The sequence below is a fragment of the Zosterops lateralis genome, assembly GCF_965231275.1.
Source record: "Zosterops lateralis genome assembly, chromosome: 6".
In the NCBI taxonomy this organism is placed as follows: Eukaryota; Metazoa; Chordata; class Aves; order Passeriformes; family Zosteropidae; genus Zosterops; species Zosterops lateralis.
The window spans coordinates 2,778,195-2,798,483 of NC_139761.1; the positions used below are offsets into that span (position 1 = coordinate 2,778,195).

A 20,289-nucleotide genomic window follows, 5' to 3' on the forward strand; every position below is an offset into this window, starting at 1 on the left:
TGATTATATGTTTGTGACATGCCTGAAGGGTCATCTTCACACTGCAACACTTCATTAGGTTTCTAAACTTCCCTTTTCTCAGAAATCCTGCACTTATAGCCCAGCCCTGGCAGCTGACAGAGACATCCTGCACCCATCCTTAGTGAGACACATCCTGATCCCCACCACAGCAGGGCTGCTGCTATAATTAATGCTCCCCAAATAGTCTCAATACTCAGATTGGTTTCAAGAAGGAACCAAAAACTTGTGATTCATCATTTGTCACGAATCATGACAAAAAACCTTGAACGACTGAAGCTGCTAATTTTAGATTCTCTAATGGGTGTCTCACACCACCACAAATATCCCCCATCCTTGGAAGTGTCCAAGGCCAGGTTGGATGAGACTTGGGAGCAACCTGGGATGGAGGAAGGTGTTCCTACCCATGGCAGGGGGTTGGAACTGGAGGATCTTGAAGGACCCTTCCAACCCAAACCGTTCTGTGAGTCTGTGTGGATTCAGAGCTCCCTGTGCTGTGTTTAGCATTCACCACCAGAACACCACCACAGAGATAACAGCCCTGGTGGGTTCTGCAGACACCCAGAGGGCATTCCCCAGGGATGTGGTTATCTCCTTGGAGCCCTGGGAGTGGGGCCATTACCGTTGTTTGGTGAGGTAAAGCTCCTCCAGCAGACGCTGCTCCTCGTAGCTCATCCAACGCTCTTCCAGCTCCTCCTCCTCCTCCTCTTTCTGCAGCAGCTGCTCGTAGAGCCTGACTGGATTCCAGCCAGTCATGATGTCGTAGGTGATGACACAGCCCAGGGAGTGGGACACGATGGAGACTTTCCCTCCCTTCTCCTCAAACTCCGGGTTCCGGGAGCAGAAAAGGGAGTAGAGGCGGTTCAGCTCCTGCTGCAGCCCCTTCACCAGCTGGGGGAGCACAACAGGGGTTAGTGTCAACATCTTGTGTTCCCCACCCCACAGTGACCCCATTCCTGTTAAATCAAGCTGGGAAGATGAGCTCAATCCCATGGCCAGCAGCAGCAACTGCCTGGCTGATGGTCACTGACTCCAGAGCCACCAGCACCCACCACACAGGACATGTGGTGACCCTAAAACAGCTGCACTGCACAGCCCAAGGCATCAGATTTGAAATAAACACTCCAAAATAAATGTTTTGAAGTGCTCAAGCTGTGCTCACTTGAAGCACCCTCTGAGGTGAGCAGCACCTGGTTTTCACTGGCACAGCAGTGATTGTTGTCTGTGTTGTTATTTCTCTTCTTGCTGGATTCTCTTCCATTTCCTGCAGCACTGCATTGAGCTTTCCTCTGCTATCAAGAGCTCCTTTTTAAATTTAAAGAGGGTGGAAGGAGCCTGAGCCACACCTGACCTGGAATCAACTCACATCTCTGCCATAAACCTTGGCATCACCCTATTAAACAGCTCATATCCCCTTCTTCCCTTTATCACTGTGAGCAACAAGAGGACTGGGGAGAGAGAAATCCACTAAAATGGATGTGCTCAGACAGAGAGAAATCCACTAAAATGGATGTGCTCAGAACACTGCAGTGAGAGCCTGGATGGGTTCTGGGAAAACATCCTCAAATTGCTTTTGGGTCTCAGTAAAGTAGGCTTGAACTCATCAAGCCTTTCATTCTCCTCCCCACTGCCTGGCTGAAAGGAGAGGCAGCTTCCTCTCCTCCTTCCCTTCCTACACCTGCTGGAAATTATTCCTGAAAAATCAGAATGAAATGATGCTGCTAAAAAATTAAAAGCCTCATCTCAGGTAAGAGGATGACAGGGGAGGAAAAAAGGCAAAGAAGAGACAACAGAGCCAGAATTTGAACATTTGATATAAAGAATGCTTAAAACCTCCCAGTTTTCTGGTTATAGGTTTCCAGGAGGGATTTCTGGGGGAAAAGCAGGATTGTTCTTAAACATCACAGACTAATCCAATAGTACTACAGCAATAAATAAATAAATGTTGGTCCTGTGCTCATGGGAAGTCTCTGAGAAGCTTCTCTGTTCCAAACCCTACCCTGTAGGATAAAAAGGTACAGCTTCCCAAAGAGTATTTTAGAGAGAAACACTGGAAACCATGAGATTTGGGAGCTGGCCAATATGAAAAAGAAAAAAAAAAGAGAAAAAAAGGGAAAAAAAAAGCAGCTTTGCCTGTGAAACTCAGCATGGAAACTGAGCAATGCTTCCAGGCTGTGGCAGGGAGGAGGACAAACAAGAGAGTGCAAATCATTCCCTTGTTAGCAAGGGGAAATTAAAGCTATGGAACATATAATTTCAACATGATTTTTCAAGAGCCTGAGTCATTACCGAGTATAAATATGAATGGCAGCAGAAGTGCCAGTGTTTGATACACATTTTACTGAGTGAGAACCCACACAACAAACCCTCTGCCTGGAGCACTGTGAAATGATTATCAGAGCCTTGCAGCAGCTTGGGGAAAGGAGTATCAGAACACCCATTTTTCAAGTATTTTTTGACTGTGGTGCTGCCTCTTCTCCCATTTGAGGCTGCACAGACTGTGGGCACGAATTTTCACACATGAACAAACAGGCAGAGGTTTCAGCAAGAGCTGGAGCTGAAAAATGTCAATCAGGATGAGCTGGGGCTGGCTGGTGTTTTTTCTCCATTTATAAAAGGTTTTGATTAAAACCCAGAACAGAGAATAGCAAGAATCAGCTGAAATCAAATTGTCTGGGGGATTCCTGCCAGGAATGGGTAAATAATCTTCTGGCATCATGGCTTTGCCATTATAAAATGCAATCTGAGAGCATAAAACAGAATATTCTTGGAAAATCCTGGTTGGACACTGAGTCCAGCCCTGGTTTTAATCCTCCTCCTCCTTAAAAATTTGCTGTTACTGGGAAGTCAGGCACAAACATGGACATAACTAAGAACTGGTTCATGGATTTCCAAATAGGTGCACATTTGGAATTGTCCAGACCAGAGTCCAAGCACTGAATTCAACCAAATCATTTCATGGAGATCATTCCTAAACTCCAAATCCCTGAGGTGATTGTGGAGTGGATGTTCTGCAGTGAGAAAGATTTCCAGGCTCTGTGAATGGTCTGGTTTGCTGCTCTGCCAAAACCAGGAGCCCCCTCCACCTGGAGTGAGCACTTTGTGCATGTTGGTGTCCTGCCAACAGTCCTGTGCCAACCCTAAGATTAGAAACTGAACCTCTGTGGTGCAGAGTAAGGGAAAAAATAAAATAAAAGAGAGAAAAACAAAAGGAACTAAAAAGAAAATGAATATTCATTTAAAGCTCCAGCTTAGAACTTGTTTGGTTAAGCAGAATATGAAGTTAAGGTAATGTTTATTGGGGGACGGAACTAGATGAGGTTTAAGGTCCTTTCCAATCCAAGCCATTCTATGATTTAATCCTGATTTGCTTTCTTAGTCTTAGAAAGCATAAAATATTCAAACTTGTGAAAGAAAAGTTTGGTTTGAACAAGATTTTGGTCCAGTAAATGCAACAACAACTGCTTCTAAATCTTTTGTAGTTACAGCTTGATATGTCCTAAAAATCCATGTAAAAATATCTTCTAAAGACACTAAGTGACTTTATACTGCCTAAAACCAGTGAATTTTTTTCACTGGACTTAAACATGAAAAATAAGACTGCCTATCAAATTTTCTCTTCTAAACGGCATCACTATAATAAATTTTTTAAGAGCTGATCTTTCTATGCACAGCTTGGCTTCCTACTGCCTTCTAAAGGGTCTTAATTAAAGGTTATGAAATAAAAATAAAGCTCCAAACAACAAAATAACAACTCCCTCCTCAGCCTCCCAAATCCAAGAAGCTCATGGTTGGGTTACAGGTAATGGGAGCCTGATCCTGACAGCTTCTCCTGCTCTCCATCCAAGGAATTCCTGCTGAAATCAACCCTTTTCCCACTAATTTCCCTGCCAGCCCCAAACCTCAGCACATGCTGGTCCATGGGATCTGTTATGAAGCACCTGCTGGTTCTGCCTGAAAACAGGAGAGCAGGAACAAAAAATCCTCCCAAAAATTCCCCAGGAATGGTGGAACAGTGGAATGCAGCATGACCAGACTCCTCTGTCTCTTTCCAACTCCCCTCTTCATCCTCCCTCCCATTCCCAGCACATTTTGGGAACAGTGGGAACTGTTTCTCCATCCCAGGTCTCCACAGAGAGAGTTTTTCCTTACAAAAAGCCTTGAGATTCCTTGAGTTTCTCCCCAACCCATTTTACCACCTCTTAAGGTTTCTCCCACAGATTAAAGAGCCTCAAACACCTCCCAAAAAAACAAATGAGTGGATGGAGTTGATGTTTTTTTCCCTGGAGCTGCTCTGCTCCATCACCCCCAGCTCTTCCAGAGGGAGCAGGGGAGCAGCCCCTTCACCTGCCTGTTTCTGAGCACATCAAACACTGTAACACAGGGAACAATTCCTATTTCTTCCAGAAAAGCTGGATCAAATCCCATCCTCCCAGCTGGCCCTCCTACCTTGGTGCTCATTTAGCAACAGCCTGAGGACACTGAAATATTTCAAAGAAAGGGCCTGGAGTGACAGGACAAGGGGGAATGGCTTCCCACTGATAGAGGGGAATAGAAATGGGATATTGGGAAGGAATTCTTGGCTGGGAGTGTGAGGAGGGGCTGGGATGGAATTCCCAGAGAAACTGTGGCTGCCCCAAATCCCTGGAAGTGTCCAAAGCCAGGCTGGACAGGGCTTGGAGCCACCTGGAATAGTGGAAGGTGTCCCTGCCCATGGCAGGGGGTTGGAATGAGATGAGGTTTAAGATCCCTTCCAACCCAGGCCATTCTGAGATTATCTCTCTGTATCAGCTGAAGTTTTGCCAGTAAATCCTCCCTGCAGGAAACCTGAACCTGCAGGATCGAGTTGCTCAGGAGGCAGCAGCTCATATTCAGATTAACTGAGGTTAAAAGCTCCCTGCCCTTCAGAAACTAAATTAAAGGCAGAACAAGGCTTGGTCTTCCTGCACATTCATGGGGAGCTGGTTTGAGGGCCATGCAATTCCAGGGGGAAGCCAAAAAAACAGAGTGTTGAGCAAGGAGCAGGAGGCTGCACTTGATGAGGCCAAAAAATGTCCTTTTGCTTTCCCAGTTATGTGCCTGCCTGGCTTGTGGCTTCCAAGAAATCAAAAAATAACAGCCTGCCCCATCCATTCAGGAATCCTGGTGGCAACAGGCCTGGGGTTTGTAAAGATAAGATGGGGAATCTGAGTGAGGTGACACATCCCTGGCACCTCAGGCTGAAGACCATTGATAAAAAGGGCAGCAGGATCATCTTTTATCATCTCATGGGTACTGGGCAAGCTTGAGGTGCTGGATCATGATGGGAGCAAGAAATTGTGGAAGGAGTGAGACATCCAGAGCTGTTTCCCTGTTGTGCAGAGCATTCACAACATCCTGTGCTGAGCTGGAAAAATCCAAACATCAAAATTCCAGCATCCCAAACAGCTGTTCAACCTCTGAATTCCAGTACCAGCATCTCAAACAGCTGTTCAACCTCAAAATTCCAGCACTAACATCCCAAAGAGCTGTTCAACCTCTGAATTTCATCACCAGCATCCCAAAGAGCTGTTCAACCTAAAAATTCCAGCATCCCAAAGAGCTGTTCACCCTCCTCTGAGGAAAAGCAGCCTTGAAGGCACCAGCATAAGTAAGCATTTATGGCATGATCCTGACAAAGCAGATGGAAATTGGGATGTGTGTGTGGACACCCTGGACTCACACCAAGGAGATGCAGAGCTCCATCCCCTGGTCCATTTTATGGGCAGATTGCTGGGGTTGAAGGGGCTTTTCAGTGCACAGCAGAATTAAAAACGTAGAAGATGACATTTTCCTCTCAATAGCCAGGAAATGAAGTTATTTTTTCAAGAGAACAGGGGGCAGGAAACCCCTGCTGGCACCTGAGCACAGCAGGAACACAGTCAGTGAGTGCTGTTCCTTTCTCTGTGCTGGAAATCTCCACAGGATCCTCTATCTTCCCACTTCCCAGTGTGAATCCCATGAAAAATAAAACAACAGATTCCTATGGAAAGGGAGTGCAGGACACTTGACCTCTGTCCCCTCTGCAGCCTGAAGAGCAGGACTGTTCCCTGCAGGCTTTGAGGGAAAGGAATGTGAAGGAGATCTGAGGAATGGGGAGCTCTGCAAGCAGCTCCTCCCAAATGTCAAGAGAACTTCAGGAGAGGGTGCAGAAAACTCGTTTGAAATTCAGCCAGCAGGGAGTGTGAGCCAGCTGGAGAAAAAAAGCCTTGAAAGCCAAGGTTGGGGGGCTGCAGCTCAAGGGTGGGTTGTGAAGCATTGGGAAAAGTGAAGATGAAGGAATTTGTGCTCCACGTGGCCCAGGAGAAGGTGCCAGCAGAGCTGGGGAGGCTGCTGACCCCCAAGGGGACAACATTGTCACATTCCCTGATGGAATCACTGATGGGTGCCAGGGGAGTGTCACAACAACAGACGAGAGGCCAGAACGAGCCGTGGCTGTGGGAACAGATGGGGAGGGCTCTGTCTCTTGGGGATGACACAGAAAAAGGATCTGTGGATCTGCCTGAGCCTCCCTCCCAGGACCCCTCTTGCTGTTGAAAAGCTGAGCCTGACCCTTTTCTAACAAGTCACTGTGCTCAAGATGAAGTTTAGGGTCAGTCACAGCCACTAACCAATCACTTCATAAAGCTGAGAATACATTCAAATGAATTAAACCAGCCATGGAAGTGCTGCCAGGCAGCTCCTTCACTATTTGCTTCAACAGGATATGCAAAACCGGTCCTGAAATAATCTCAGTTTAAAGCATCCTGCTTCCCATCTTGTTTTCAAACACACCTGAAGCAGCTGCCTTTTATTGCTGAAAAGAGAATGGGATTTCCATTGCAAAACAACACAAGAGGGATGAAAGCTCTGGTAAAAGTTAATATTTGTCCCAAATTTCAAGAGGTTAGTCATTAATTCTCCTTTTAAATAAGTGTAAAAGGGCAAACCCATGAAGCCATTCCAAGGTCAGGACTCTGAGCAACCTCTAGTGGAAGATGTCCCTGCCTATGGCAAGGATTGGAATGAGATTATCCTTAATGTGCCTTCCAGCATAAATTATTCCATGATCCTAAGGTGGACAGTGAAGTTTCTCCACTTTTATAGTGCAATATTTGCACTAAATCCTTAGAAATCTTGGGATGACGGATATAAATTTTATTTATCCTGCATTAAAAGCATTTTCTGCCAAGGTATATATCAATAATTCACAGAATTACAATTAGCCTGCAAGTAAGCACAGGGAGGATCAGTAAAAAAAAAAAAAAAAAAAAAAAAAAAGGCAATTAACAGTATAACGAAGGTGACAACTCTGAATTTACTATGCAACAATTAGTCTGTGCTGCAAGCATTTATTATTAAAGAAACGAAGAAATTTATTATTAAAGAAATATGAAGCTCCAGTGACACAGATGTGAAACCAAGTCACCCACTGAGGACACCAAAACCCAAGATTACATTACCACAGATGGCCCAGTAAGGTCAGGTGCAGAATGTGAGATGACTGCTCATTTAGAAACAGGCCTGTGTGCACCAGAATATCAATTTATTGCCTTTTTTTTTTTAACATCTGGGTAATGTTTGAAGAGGAATTTGGTACAGAGGAGGAGATAGCACAATTCTCTCCCATGAAAACAACCCAGCTGAATCTGTTGGCTGCAGTCTGAGACCAGCCTGGGATGTTTCATGGTGCTGTGCTGAATTATTAATGCCTGTCTGGGATCACAGCACACGCCACGAGTCAGAGGCACCTTTTGGATATTCTCCTGCCACACTGGAGAAGAAGAAACAAGAGCTGAAATCAGAGAGGGGCTCACCCAGCACGCTCTGGGAGGGCTCAGATGAGCAAATCCAGTGCCCCTGGGACAGCTCTGGGCTCTCCTGGGACAACAACAGCACCAGGCTCCTTCCCCTGGAAGGAAAGAGAGGCTGCCACTTCCAAACCCTTTAATGAGCTGCCTAAAGAGTGGGCAGGAGCTTGGAAGAAGTTGTTGTGATACTTCTGTGTGGGGAAAACCCTTGGATGGAGAAAAGGAATTCCTCTCCAAGCTTTGTGCCCTGGGTGCTCACAGCCCAAAATGCCAACCCTGGCACTGTGGGGAGGATTCTGTCCCTGCCTTGGTCACAGCAGAGCCCTCCAGGAATGCTCTGCCAGCCCTGGGGTCCCCAACAGCACAAGAAGCTGCTGGAGAGAGTCCAGAGGAGACCACAGAGATGCTCCAAGGGCTGGAGCCCCTCTGCTCCAGGCTGGGAGAGCTGGGAGTGCTCACCTGGAGAGGAGAAGGCTCCAAGGAAACCTCAGAGCCCTTTCCAGGGCCTAAAGGGGCTCCAGGAGAGCTGGAGAGGGACTGGGGACAAGGGATGGAGGGACAGGACACAGGGAATGGCTTCAAACTGCCAGAGGACAGGGAGAGATTGAAGAGAGGAAAGGAATTCTTCCCTGTGAGGTTTCCCAGAGAAGCTGTGGCTGCCCCTGGATCTCTGGAAGTGTCCAAGGCCAGGCTGGACAGGGCTTGGGGCATTCTGGGCTAATGGAAAGTGTCTCTGTCCATGGCAGGGGGTGGAATGAGATGATTTTTTCAGATCCTTTCCAACCCAAACCAGGCTGGGATTCCGTGGCTGCTCAGACCCATCAGCTTCACTCTTCTCCCAGCCCAGCTCACCACAATCCTCAATTTATTTCCCAGGGGCAAAGGGAACTTTAATAAGCTCCTTTTGAGATCCTGTGAGGATTTCTGGGTGGAAAGCACTGGGAGTGCCCAGGGTACACAAAGAATTGTGCAGGGGTGATAAAGCAGTGAGCAGGGACATTAATCCTGAGCAATGTGTCACCATGTGAATCCTCCAAGACAAGGCTCATTTCTGAGCTGGAAGGAGCAAAAAGGCATGAGAAAAAACACACTGAAGATGGGAAAACCATCCAGGAGGATTCTCCATTTAACCCTGTCATGTTAAACTCAGCAAAGTTAGGTCACAGAAAAATAAAATGTGGTAAGGAAGACTAACTTGTGTGTGTTGTTGCAAACATTTCAAGGAAATCAATTTGATTTGATGAAAAGAACCAACTTAGTATTTCGTAATTAGATCTAAGCACGTTCCTTCTGTGCCAGTTCTCACACCCAGGGGATGGTGATAAACCTGTAGAACTGCAGTTCTACTGAGCAATGAATTAAATTTTTCATGCACTGCTGGCCAGCACACCTGAACTTTACTCACTAACCCATTTCCCATAAGATGTCCACATGCATGCCAAGCCTCTAATGCAGTTTAAAAATATCTCTTTTCAAGCTGCCAGAGAAATTTCCATCACTTGCCCCAGAAGTTCATTGGTTGGCTTCAGACAGGGAAACCTGAGAGACAGTGGAGAGCCCTGATCAATGAATTCTGCATTACTGAGCAGGAAGGGAGGTACAGATTTCAGTTTGAAAATTGTGTTGCCGGTCTAAAGGACTTAAAACACACCTAATTTTACTGAAAGGTAGCATCAAACATCCAGGTAAGACTTAAAAGTCTCATCTTGCTCCAGTCTAACCATGCTCAGGGTACCAAGGCTGCAAAAGGATTAACACTACTCCCGTACATAACACAGCCAAGACAGAAAAAACCTCCAATTCCTACAGAAATTAATCCTAAAACAGCCCCACAGGGCTTTTCCAGTGTGATACACAAGAGATGCTACTGGGGTGAAGCACTGTCCATATTTTATTCAGATTATAATCATTTATTCAAACCACCATATCTATATAAATCAATATATATCTCATTTGTATCACAATATATATCATATATTCGGCCACTATAATTTATGATCATATTCCTGTTTTTTCTCTCCTCTGATTCATGGGGCCACTCAACAGCTACACAGATTGGTCAAGGTAGGATGGGAGAATCCAGAATATAAACAGCCCCCTAATAAACTGAGGAGCATTTTGGTTTTCCTGCAAGGCAAGTGCACACAAATGCATTCAGGCTGGCTCGTGCTGCCATCCCATCTGTCTTCAAAAACAGCAGAAATGAAGTGAGAAATATCCATGGATTTTATCAGAGGTAAAAACAACCTCACTCTATGGACTCTCATTGCTCTAAATATGCAGAAATTAAGAACAACATTAAACCCCTTTCCATTCCTCAGCTGTTGATAGAGAACCATTTTAAGACATTTCTGCTCTAAATAAATGACATGGGTTGTACTTTTTGCTGTCTCTCTTCTCCTCTCAGTCCTAAAACTGATCACTGTGAGTGATTGTGACATACCAACAAAGCGTTAACTCAGCTTTTCCTTAGAATGGAACTTTCCTGACATCCCCAAATCCAGATTTTTTCAGCCTCTGTGCCCTGCTCTGGTGGAATCTACACAAAGCCACGTTTTCCACACTTACCTCATCCCTGTAGAGGGGACTGGTGTAGTACATGATGTCCATGGCGCTGCTGTTGAGCATATCCCGCAAACCCCGCACTTTGTCCGGGGTTATGGAGTCCACAGTGTCTGGGGAAAAAAAGATATACACAAAAAACAAAAGGAGACTTAAATGACAGCCAGGAGAATGATAAAATAGAATCGTGGAATGATTTCGGTTGGAAAGATCATTCAGTTCCACCCCTGTGCCCTGGGCAGGGACATTTTCCACTGTCCCAGGTTGCTCCAAACCCCAGTGTCCAACCTTGGACACTTCCAGGCATAGAAATGTTCAAAGTTGTACAAGCAAGACCATACAAAACCAAACAAAAATCCAAGCCAGGCACAAGCAGAGAACATAGATGAAAGTTTTGGGGAGAATTCTGCAGGCCTTTACCTCCATCGAGGGTCAGCTTTGATCTCCACTCCACTGGGAGGAATTCCACGTGTGTTGCCAGATTGGAAAAATACTTTTCTTCCACTTTCCTTGCAGTGTCTCTCATCCTACAAAAAAGAAATGGATGTTTTCTTCTAAAGACTACACATTTCCTGAATTACTGCTTTTTCATCCCTACTAAAACATGTAATTCCCTCAATTTCAAGCTTTTATTATGAAATACTTAAAGACTCTCACACAATGAACAAATTCTGTGCATTTGGAGGCTCAAAAGAGTCTGAATGTATCACAGTAATGGGCTTAATATAATCCATCTAAACTCAATTCAAATGTCTCTGCTAATTCTGGTGGGTTTGGGGCTGAATGTGAAAGGTAAGGATTAGAAAATCACAGAAGAATTAGAAAATAGAAAATTAAGAATTTCACATCTGCTTTGAAATCTAAAATCTACTGGAATCAACCATTTGATCAGTACAGAAGGAAGACAAATCAGTGCTTTTAAACACAAAGAAAACTCTTAAAAATATGGCTTGAAAGAGCAGAATTTTATTTTAATTTTACATACTGGATTGGAAGGTTTGAGAGCTCCAAGGGTGAGAAACAGGATCATTTATGAGTGTTTTAACTTGCAGGAGCAGATGGGGAGGCTTTTAAAAGAATTTTCATTTTTACAGCATATCTGAACATGAATATTGCTGCACCTCTCTCAAGGGATGAGAAAAACTTAAAAAAACCTCAACCTCAAAGTATCTCTGACCCTCTCTGTTGTTTGGGGGGAAATGGCAATAATGATAAGTTATGTTCTTTTAAAAGCTTTAAAAAAATATTTTATTTGTGTTGTGTGAAAAATCCATCCTCGAAAAAGGAAAACCATTATGAAATCAGATAAAATATTAAATATCCAGGCATTCTATCAATGGCACTCAGCATCCAAAGTGAGGAAATGTTTTATTTTCCTTTCTTTCCTCACCTGAATCCCATTTTTGAAGATGAACACAACAAATCAATCCAACTCCAGTGTTGAGTTTCCAGCACTTGGTTCCCAGTTCCAAGCATCAAGTTTTTTATTTATTTCAGTGTTTTAATGTGTTTTTCCCCCTTATTTTCAAAGCAACCCCCTTTTAGTTAATTCTACAACCAAAGGCGCAATGACATTAATCTTCCACCTGCACTTGCACCTGTCCAAAAGCTTTTTAGTGAGTTTAATCCCTGAGCTGAGGCACTTCCCTTGGATGTATTAATGTTCTTCAGGAGAAATGAGACAGCTCAGGATAAATCACTGCCAACACCTGGGACAGGAATTGCTTCAGCTGCTCCACGTTCTGCGTTATCCAAAAATCCTAAATGGATAATTTTGCCAAAATCCTGTCTTGAGAAGGAGAAGGATGGGGTAGGAAGGGGTATGAAAATCAGTGGTTTGGAAAAAAAAAACTCCTAAAACATTTTCTACAATTGTATCTTCTTCTCTCTCATTTTTCTCCCCCCAGGAAAAGTTCATTAATCTACTAAAAAAGCAGATTAATCGTGCACCACGTTTTTGAGAGAGGCAGTGAATATATTTTTCCATCACTGACACACATTTTCTGATGAAAGGAAAGAAAAAAGGAGGAATGAGGAGGAAAAAAAGAGGGAAGGGAAATGAAATGGGGAAAAAAAAGTTGGGGAAAGGGGAAAATAAAGGAGAAAGGAATAAAAGGGGGAAGGGGGAAAAAGGGGAGAAAAGGAAAAAAGAGGAGAACAGGAAAAAAGGGGAGGTAAAAGAGGGAGAAGGAAAAAAGGGAAAGGGAAAATGGGGAAAGGGGAAAAAAAGGAGAAAAGAATAAAATGGGGAAGGGGGGAAAAGGGGAGAAAAGGAAAAAACGGGAGAAAAGGAAAAAAGGGGAGAAAAGGGAAGAAAGGGGAAAGTGAGAAAAAAGGGGAAGTAAAAGAGGGAGAAGGAAAAAAGGGAAAGGAGAAAAGGGGGGAAGGGAACAAATCAGGGGAAGGAGAAAAGGGGGGAAGAGAGAAAAAGGGGAAGGTGAGAAAAAAAGGGGGAAGGAAAAAAGGTGGAAGGGAGAAAAAAAAGGGGGAAGAAAAGAGGGGAAGGAAAAAAGGGGAAGGGAAAAAGGGGGAAAGGAAAAAAAAAGGGGGAGGGGAGGAAAAAAGGGGGAAGAAAAGGGGGGAAGGAAAAAAGCAGGAAAGGAGAAAAGGGGGAAGGGAGAAAAAAAAGGGAGAAGAGAGAAAAAGGGGGAAGAGAGAAAAAAAAGGGGGAAGAGAGAAAAAAAAGGGGGACGAGAGAAAAAAAAGCAGGGGAAGAAAAAAAGGGGAAAGTGAGAAAAAAAAAAGGGGGGGGGGGGAAAGGGAATAGCATCCTTTCCATCCTTTTTTTCTTAAAGCAGTTACTGCAGGCCTGTGCAAACAGCCAAGAAAATGCAACTGCTCAGCATCTCTATTTTTAAAGCCTGGTGTGATTGCACTCCTAATCTCCTGGATTCTTGTCCAACAAGATGGCAAAGGTTTCAATAAACCAGAATATCCTTCTCATGCTAAAGGGAAAAAAAATAAAAAATCAGCAAGAGGATCTGCTTAAATCAGAGTTGAATTAAAGCCTGGGCTGACCCATCCTTGCCCAAGCACAAAACCCAACAAAACACAACAGGACATGTCAGAGTCCAACCTCAGCATGGAATTTCTGGATTATAAAGGAAGATAAAATTCCTGAGTGAGCAAAATAAAGGAGATCTTTGAAAATGCCCACAACTCCTTGGTATTGCCAAGTCAGCTTCATTTTCTCTGCATGAAGGAGGTGGTTTGGGCTGGGATAAAAATAATTTCCTTCCTGGTAGCTGGTGCAGGGAGGAACATGGCCAGGAGACCCAGATTTATTTCTGGATTTTCCCCCAACTATTATTATTATTATTATTATTATTATTATTATTATTATTATTACTATTATTATCATCATCACCACCATTATTTTAATTACTTCATTATTATTCAAAATAATACTTACTATTTTAATTGTTAAACTGTTCTCATCTCAACCCATGGGTTTTTTACCTTTCCCCAATTCTCCTCCCCATCCCACTGCAGCTGCAGGCTGGGGTTAAAGCTGGACACCAGCAAAGAGGAATTCAGAAAGGGTTAAATGTAGGAGGAAAATTAGCCAAGCAGCAAATTGAAGCTGCTCAGCTTAGAAGCAGTAAAAGCATAAAAAAATTGTATGAACAAAACACAGAATTTTACACAGTAATAACTAGAAGTGAAGGAAATGGTAAATAACCTGGTCCTATTAGAGCAGGAAAAAAAAAATCCACATTATTTATACATCAGTAGCAGCTGGAAATATTGTGGAGGAACAGCTATTACACATCCCTAAATCTTTACATCTTTAAATCCAACAGCTACTACAGAGCTTTCTGCTGTTTGAAAAGGTCTAGTTCTCATTAAAGCTGTTCACAAACTGACTCAAAGAGGTTGCTTTATTTAAAAAAAAAAAGTCAAAGCAAGAAATAGGAGTTTGGAGAAAATAACGTGGCCTTGCAATTCTGCCAAACCTTTTGGGAAAAGCTTTGGGTCTCCCCCTCCTAAAAAACTGTCCTGGTTTTGTGTCCTTATCCAGAACTTTGGAAATGTAAATGATTTTAGTCAGATGTGGGAAGGTGAGGTTGTCCAGCTGTGGTCCTGCCTCCAGCACGATAGTCCTGAACTTGGAAAATCCCAGAAGGGATTGATTTGGAAGGGACTTTAAAAAAAAAATCATCCAGTTCCATCCCCTGTCATGGGCAGGGACACCTTTCACTATCCCAGGTTGCTCCAAGCCCTGTCCAGCCTGGCCTTGGACACTTGAACACTCTGGAAAACCTCAAGGATTCACCACCCTCCCATCAGGAATTCCTTCCCAAATCTCCTGGATGGTTTTCCCATCTTCAGTGTGTTTTTTCTCGTGGCATTTTGCTCCTTCCAGCTCAGCAATGAGCCTTGTCTTGGAGGATTCACATGGTGACACATTGCTCAGGATTAATGTCCCTGCTCACTGCTTTATCACCCAACACAATTCTTTGTGTACTCTGGGCACTCCCAGTGCTTTCCACCCAGAAATCCTCAAAGGATCTCAAAAGGAGCTTCTTAAACTTCCCTTTGCCCCTGGGAAATAAACTGAGGATTGTGATGAGCTGAGCCTAGAGAAGAGTGAAGCTGATGGCTCTGAGCAGCCACGGAATCCCAGCCTGGTTTGGGTTGGAAAGGATCTGAAAAAATCATCCAGTTCCACCCCCTGCCATGAGCAGGGACACCTTCCACTGTCCCAGGTTGCTCCAAGCCCTGTCCAGCCTGGCCTGGGACACTGCCAGGGATCCAGGGGCAGCCACAGCTTCTCTGGGCACCCTGTGCCAGGGCTTCACCACTCTCACATATGAGAATTTCTCCCTAATATTCCCTCCTAATCTCCTCTCTTTTAGTTTAAAACCATTGCCTGTGTCCTGTCCCTCCATCCCTTGTCCCCAGTCCCTCTCCAGCTCTCCTGGAACCTCTTCAGACCTTGCAAGGGGCTCTGAGCTCTCTCAGATCCTTTTCTCCTGAACAATCAAAGCCTCAGGTCCATGAGAAAAACCAAACCCCAGCTCTGCACATTTCTTCCTCAGGGCTTGCAAAAAACTCATCCTGGCACAAAAGCTCAGTTTGAACCCATTTTTGTCTCCTGCCACCGCACAGGTGTCACCTCCTGTCAAAGCTGCACTTATCCTCTCATCATCTCCCAGCACATCCATCCCCTGCTCACAGGAATCACTGAAATTCCCAGTGCAACCCACCCCATCCACATCCAGTGCCACTGCACCACATCCCTCACTGGTTCTGCTCAGCAGTTTGGGTAGAAATTCTGCAGAAAATTGGGTGTAATTTCCAGGCAATGCAGCTACAGACACAGGCAAACCCCAGCACACACCTGCTCATCTGTTCTGCTCTAAAGATGGGGTTATTATTATTATTATTTTTTTATTCTTCTTCTGGCTCTTAAAAAATAAATTTCTTTCTAAAATTTTATTAGATGCCAAATCTCTCTAGTCACTTGTTAAATTAACACCAGCTGAAGTCATAAATCCTCATCTAAAGAGGCAGAGAATTCACTTGATACAAATGCATGCTGAAATACTCACCCCAGAGCCACAATTACTTGAAGCCATGCATTGAAACAGGAGGAAACAACTCTAATTTATGGTTTTTCTAAGAAAAAAACCCCTCCACTCATGCACACCTTAGAAACAATTGTGACATATTGCTATTTTCCATGCAAGAAGTAACAGCCTGAAAATAGGTATTTCACCATGAATAAAATGAGCCTGGCTGCCTTTCCCTGATTAAAATAATAAATAACAAACCCATATTCTCACAGATACACATCCTTGCTTAAGTGACTGTATTCCAGAGATATGTTAACATATTTAAAATTATTACCGTGTTTTGTTTTTTTTTTTTCATCTCATGCTATTAGCTTTGTGTAGGATTTACAAACACTCCATTAAAAACGGGGCAGTTGCAAACTCAAATCAAAAAGATGAATTAGATGAATTTTGCAGACTGATGCTGATGTTAATAGAACAAAATGCCTGAAAGCTTGAAGAAACTATTAATTTGAATTTCAGGTTATCTTTGCAGACTCTCTTCAGTCAGAGGATTCATGAGTGAGAAACAGGGAATGGTCTTGAATTCAAGCCTTAAACCTTAAAGCCAACCACTTACTGTGAACTCTTGATGTCATAAAATCATTAAATCCCAGAATGGTTTGGGTTGGAAGGGACCTTTAAACTCATCCAGTTCCACCCCCTGCCATGGACAGGGACATTCCCAGTTGCCTCAAACCTTGTCCAACCTGGGCTTGGACATTCCAGGGATGGGGCAGCCACTTGGGCAACCCCTTCTTCAGTTCCAGCTCCATTTCTTCTTAATATTTCATCTAAACCTGCCCTCTGTGTCAGCTTAAAGTCATAACCCTTTACCCCATCACCCTGATTCTAATAGACAGAGCAATGGGATGTTCCCTGAAAAAAACCACCTCAATTCTCACTATTCCCAAAAAAGCCCTGGGGATCCATTCCTGGATTTTGGTCACAGAACTGGTGAATGATTTGTTTTAAATCTGCTCTCACTGCCCTGGAGTTCCCTCAGAGGGAGGGCAGAGCTCTCTGCCTCTTTGAGGAAATAATACCACTTTATTGAGGAAATTTAGGGCTGGTCTGGGCTAAGTTTGCTCAGCTGAAGTGAGAGCAGCAGCCGTGAGTAATAAAAAGGGAGATGTGCTGAGAGATGAGGAAATGGGAGGGTGGCACTTCTCCCAAAGCTGCAGAAATGCCAACTCCAGTCTCGCCACGGGCGGATTCCAAAGAGCGACTGCAAGACGCAGAGTCGTGTTTTGCCACTGCTGTTGTTGTTGTTGTTGTTTTCTGCTGCTCTCAGGAAATTGCTGAGAAAATTGCTGCTCCACGACACACACACAGAGTCATCCTGCCTCAGAGGAGAGATGGAATTCTGGGATGAGAAGATTCACATTTCATCCTTTTGAAGAGTAACAGGATTTTTGCACCATCAGAGGGACTGAAGATGCTTTGTTGGTTGATCCTGGGACAATCCCACATTTTTAGACCTACTGGAGGGATCCAGTTTACAGCTGTGATGGTGTGGGCAGGAAAAAGGCAGAAACAAGGGATGGAGGGAGGCTGGGAATGGGAACAGCCCTGGGAATACACCCAAATCCTGAACAGGCTGCTACAGCTCCTGCCCAACACCCTGCCCTGTGTTAGGTAATAAATATTCACAAAACAAGCTGCTCCAAAAGCATTCCATGCCCTGACTATCACCTTTTACCTCTTGGCCTGAACTTCTCTTGCAAGACAAGCTCAAGTTGAAACCTGTAAGCCAATATTTACCAGCTGGGTGCTTAATTCAGAATTAATACCTGCAACCAAAGGATGAAAAACAAGCATCTGATATGTATTTGATGCAATGAAAGCATTTAAATGGAACACAAAGCTACCAAATACCTGAAGAGCTAGAATTATAGAAAAGATTTTACAAGGGGAAAATCTTCATTTGAGATTCCAGCAGCACACATTAATGCAGTGAAAAGGCTTCTGAGAGGCTCTGCCCAGGCTTGCATATCAATGGAAATGTACCAAAATAGCTATTCCAGAGTACTTATCCTAATGATAATCCACAATTAAAATGCTTTCTAATGGGACTTGCAATAAATATGTAATTGGTGATTAGGACAAGATGCTGGTGCTGGCCCAGGCAGCAATTCCTGTGCTCTGAAACAGCAGCACAGACAAATGTGATTTTGGAATCCAAACAGGAGATTCAGACAGAGGCAGAGCCCAGCTTTAGGCTGAGAGCAGCCCACAAGTGACACAACACTGCAGCTGTGGTGGAAAAACACAGCAGAGTCACTTCCTTCATCCCTCGAGCTCAGGAGGTGATGAAATTTAGCTCAGCCTGAAGGTCTGACCTTCAGCTGGGCCAGGTGAAACAGGAGCTTGGAAAAGGAGGTTGAGAACATGGATAATGACATTCCTAAATATCTAGAGGAGGCCACCAAGATGATCAAAGGGAGGGAGAAACTCTCCTCTAAGGAAAGGTTTAGAGAGTTGAGATTGTTCAGCCTGGAGAAGAGAAGGATCTGGGGTGACATAAAAAATGTGGAATTGAAGGGAACCTTCAGGAGAGCTGGAGAAGGACTGGGGACAAGGGATGGAGGGACAGGACACTGGGAATGGCTTCCCACTGCCAGAGGGCAGGGATGGATGAGATATTGGGAAAGAATTCCTGGTTGGAAGGGTGGAGAGGGGCTGAGATAGAATTCCCAGAGAAGCTGTGGCTGCCCCTGGATCCCTGGAAGTGTCCAAGGTCAGGCTGGACAGGGCTTGGAGCAACCTGGGATAGTGGAAGGTGTCCCTGCCAAAGGAATGAGATGAGTTTCAAGCTCCCTTCCAACCCAAACCATTCTGGGATTCTAAATGATTCTCAATATCTGTATCAACATCTCTCCCTCCTATTCACCCACAAATTCAACAAAGCCAGAGATGAAATTCCACAAAAGAAATATATTCCAAATAACAAATCTCTGAGTGTGGACAATAAAAAGACAACCCAAAGAGATTCATCTTAAAGCTGACACTCTGCCTTCTCACAAACCAAGGAATTCCAGGACTCTGCACCTGATGACAAATAAACCCCCCCTTCAATCAAGCACATTCTGCCACAATATTTTGTTTTATATTGGGCAGAAATACAGACTACAAACCCTTGTCCCTTAAATAACCATCCCTGTGGTACCAACACAGCTCAGAGCACGTTATTCTGCTCATGCTGGGGCAGCTGAATCCCTGTTCCAGCCTGGAGGAGGGAACTGTCTCTTCCCAGACAAGCTCCCAGTGAATATCAGTGCTGACAGGAGCAGCTTGTGGCACCAGCTGCCCGTGCTACATTTAGATAATAAATGTGTTTAACTACACAGAGAAGAAACAAAATTATGTCACATCCACCACAGACCTGCTCAGCCAAGCAGCCACAAAATGCAGCTTTTTCCATTTAGCCACTCACAAGGACACCCAGCAACCACAGCATCCAGCCACCTTTAATGAGGAGATTGAGCTCTGGTCCTTAATGAAATTAATGGGGATAAATTAGAGTTTCCCCGGACAAGGGGTTCTGTTTTCACCTCTGGAACCAGCAGGATCTGCCTAATGATGCAGCAGAATCCTGTGAGCTGCAGCAGCTTCTTCTGGAGGTGGTAACCTGAGGACAGAACGTGTCAAATGAGCTCTGGTGGGGTCCAGCTACATGTTTCCTACTCAAAAATGTAGATTTAAAAGGGAAAAAAACCCCCCCACTCACTGATATCTTCTCCCCTTAGTTTCAATTTTAAAGTGTTAACAGTCAAAAAATATTTTTTCCTTATTAATTTTCTTTATCAAAAGGCACCACGGTGTCCCTGATGGAAAAGTGTGTTAAAAAACCACCCCAAAAAGCAACCAACCACACAAATATCATGGAGGAAGGTGCTGATAGAAAGTGCCAGTATGTCTTGTGAGAGCTTGGCAGACATTCCTTCTGAAATCTCTCCCTGGAACATATGGGATGTTCCTCACTGATAAGTTTTAAGTCGTTATTTAAAAAAAAAAAAAGGAAAAAAAAAAGGAAAAAAAAAGATACTTCAATCTAAAATGATGCTTCAATTTGCAAATTTTGTGCAGAATGCACGATTTATGCCAATAATTAGCATTTTAAAAGGCTGTGCAATGCTGTCTGGTATTTCTTGAGGAGATGAGTGAGATTTACTGAAGCTCATTAAAGTCTTGTGTCTCTTTTGGAGGAAATATTTCATTCTTGTGTCCCTTTTGGAGGAAATATTTCATGTGCTGGGCTGTCAATTAGAGGAGGATTTAAGGAATGAGCATCTCTGCACTGTGACCTGAGCTGGAGTTAATCCACCCATATAACCCCTGTA

General features: G+C 44.0%; 1 protein-coding gene across 1 annotated transcript in view; it reads right to left on the minus strand.

The window, feature by feature from the left end:
• DDHD1 (DDHD domain containing 1) overlaps positions 1–20,289 on the minus strand; it is a 61,342-nt gene that overhangs the window by 14,469 nt on the left and 26,584 nt on the right. The window contains exons 5-7 of the mRNA XM_083863724.1: positions 10,809–10,915; positions 10,395–10,501; positions 641–909 (exon numbers count right to left, since the gene is read on the minus strand). Coding sequence (XP_083719850.1) covers positions 641–909; positions 10,395–10,501; positions 10,809–10,915 — 483 coding nt within the window. The remainder of the gene's footprint in view (positions 1–640; positions 910–10,394; positions 10,502–10,808; positions 10,916–20,289) is intronic.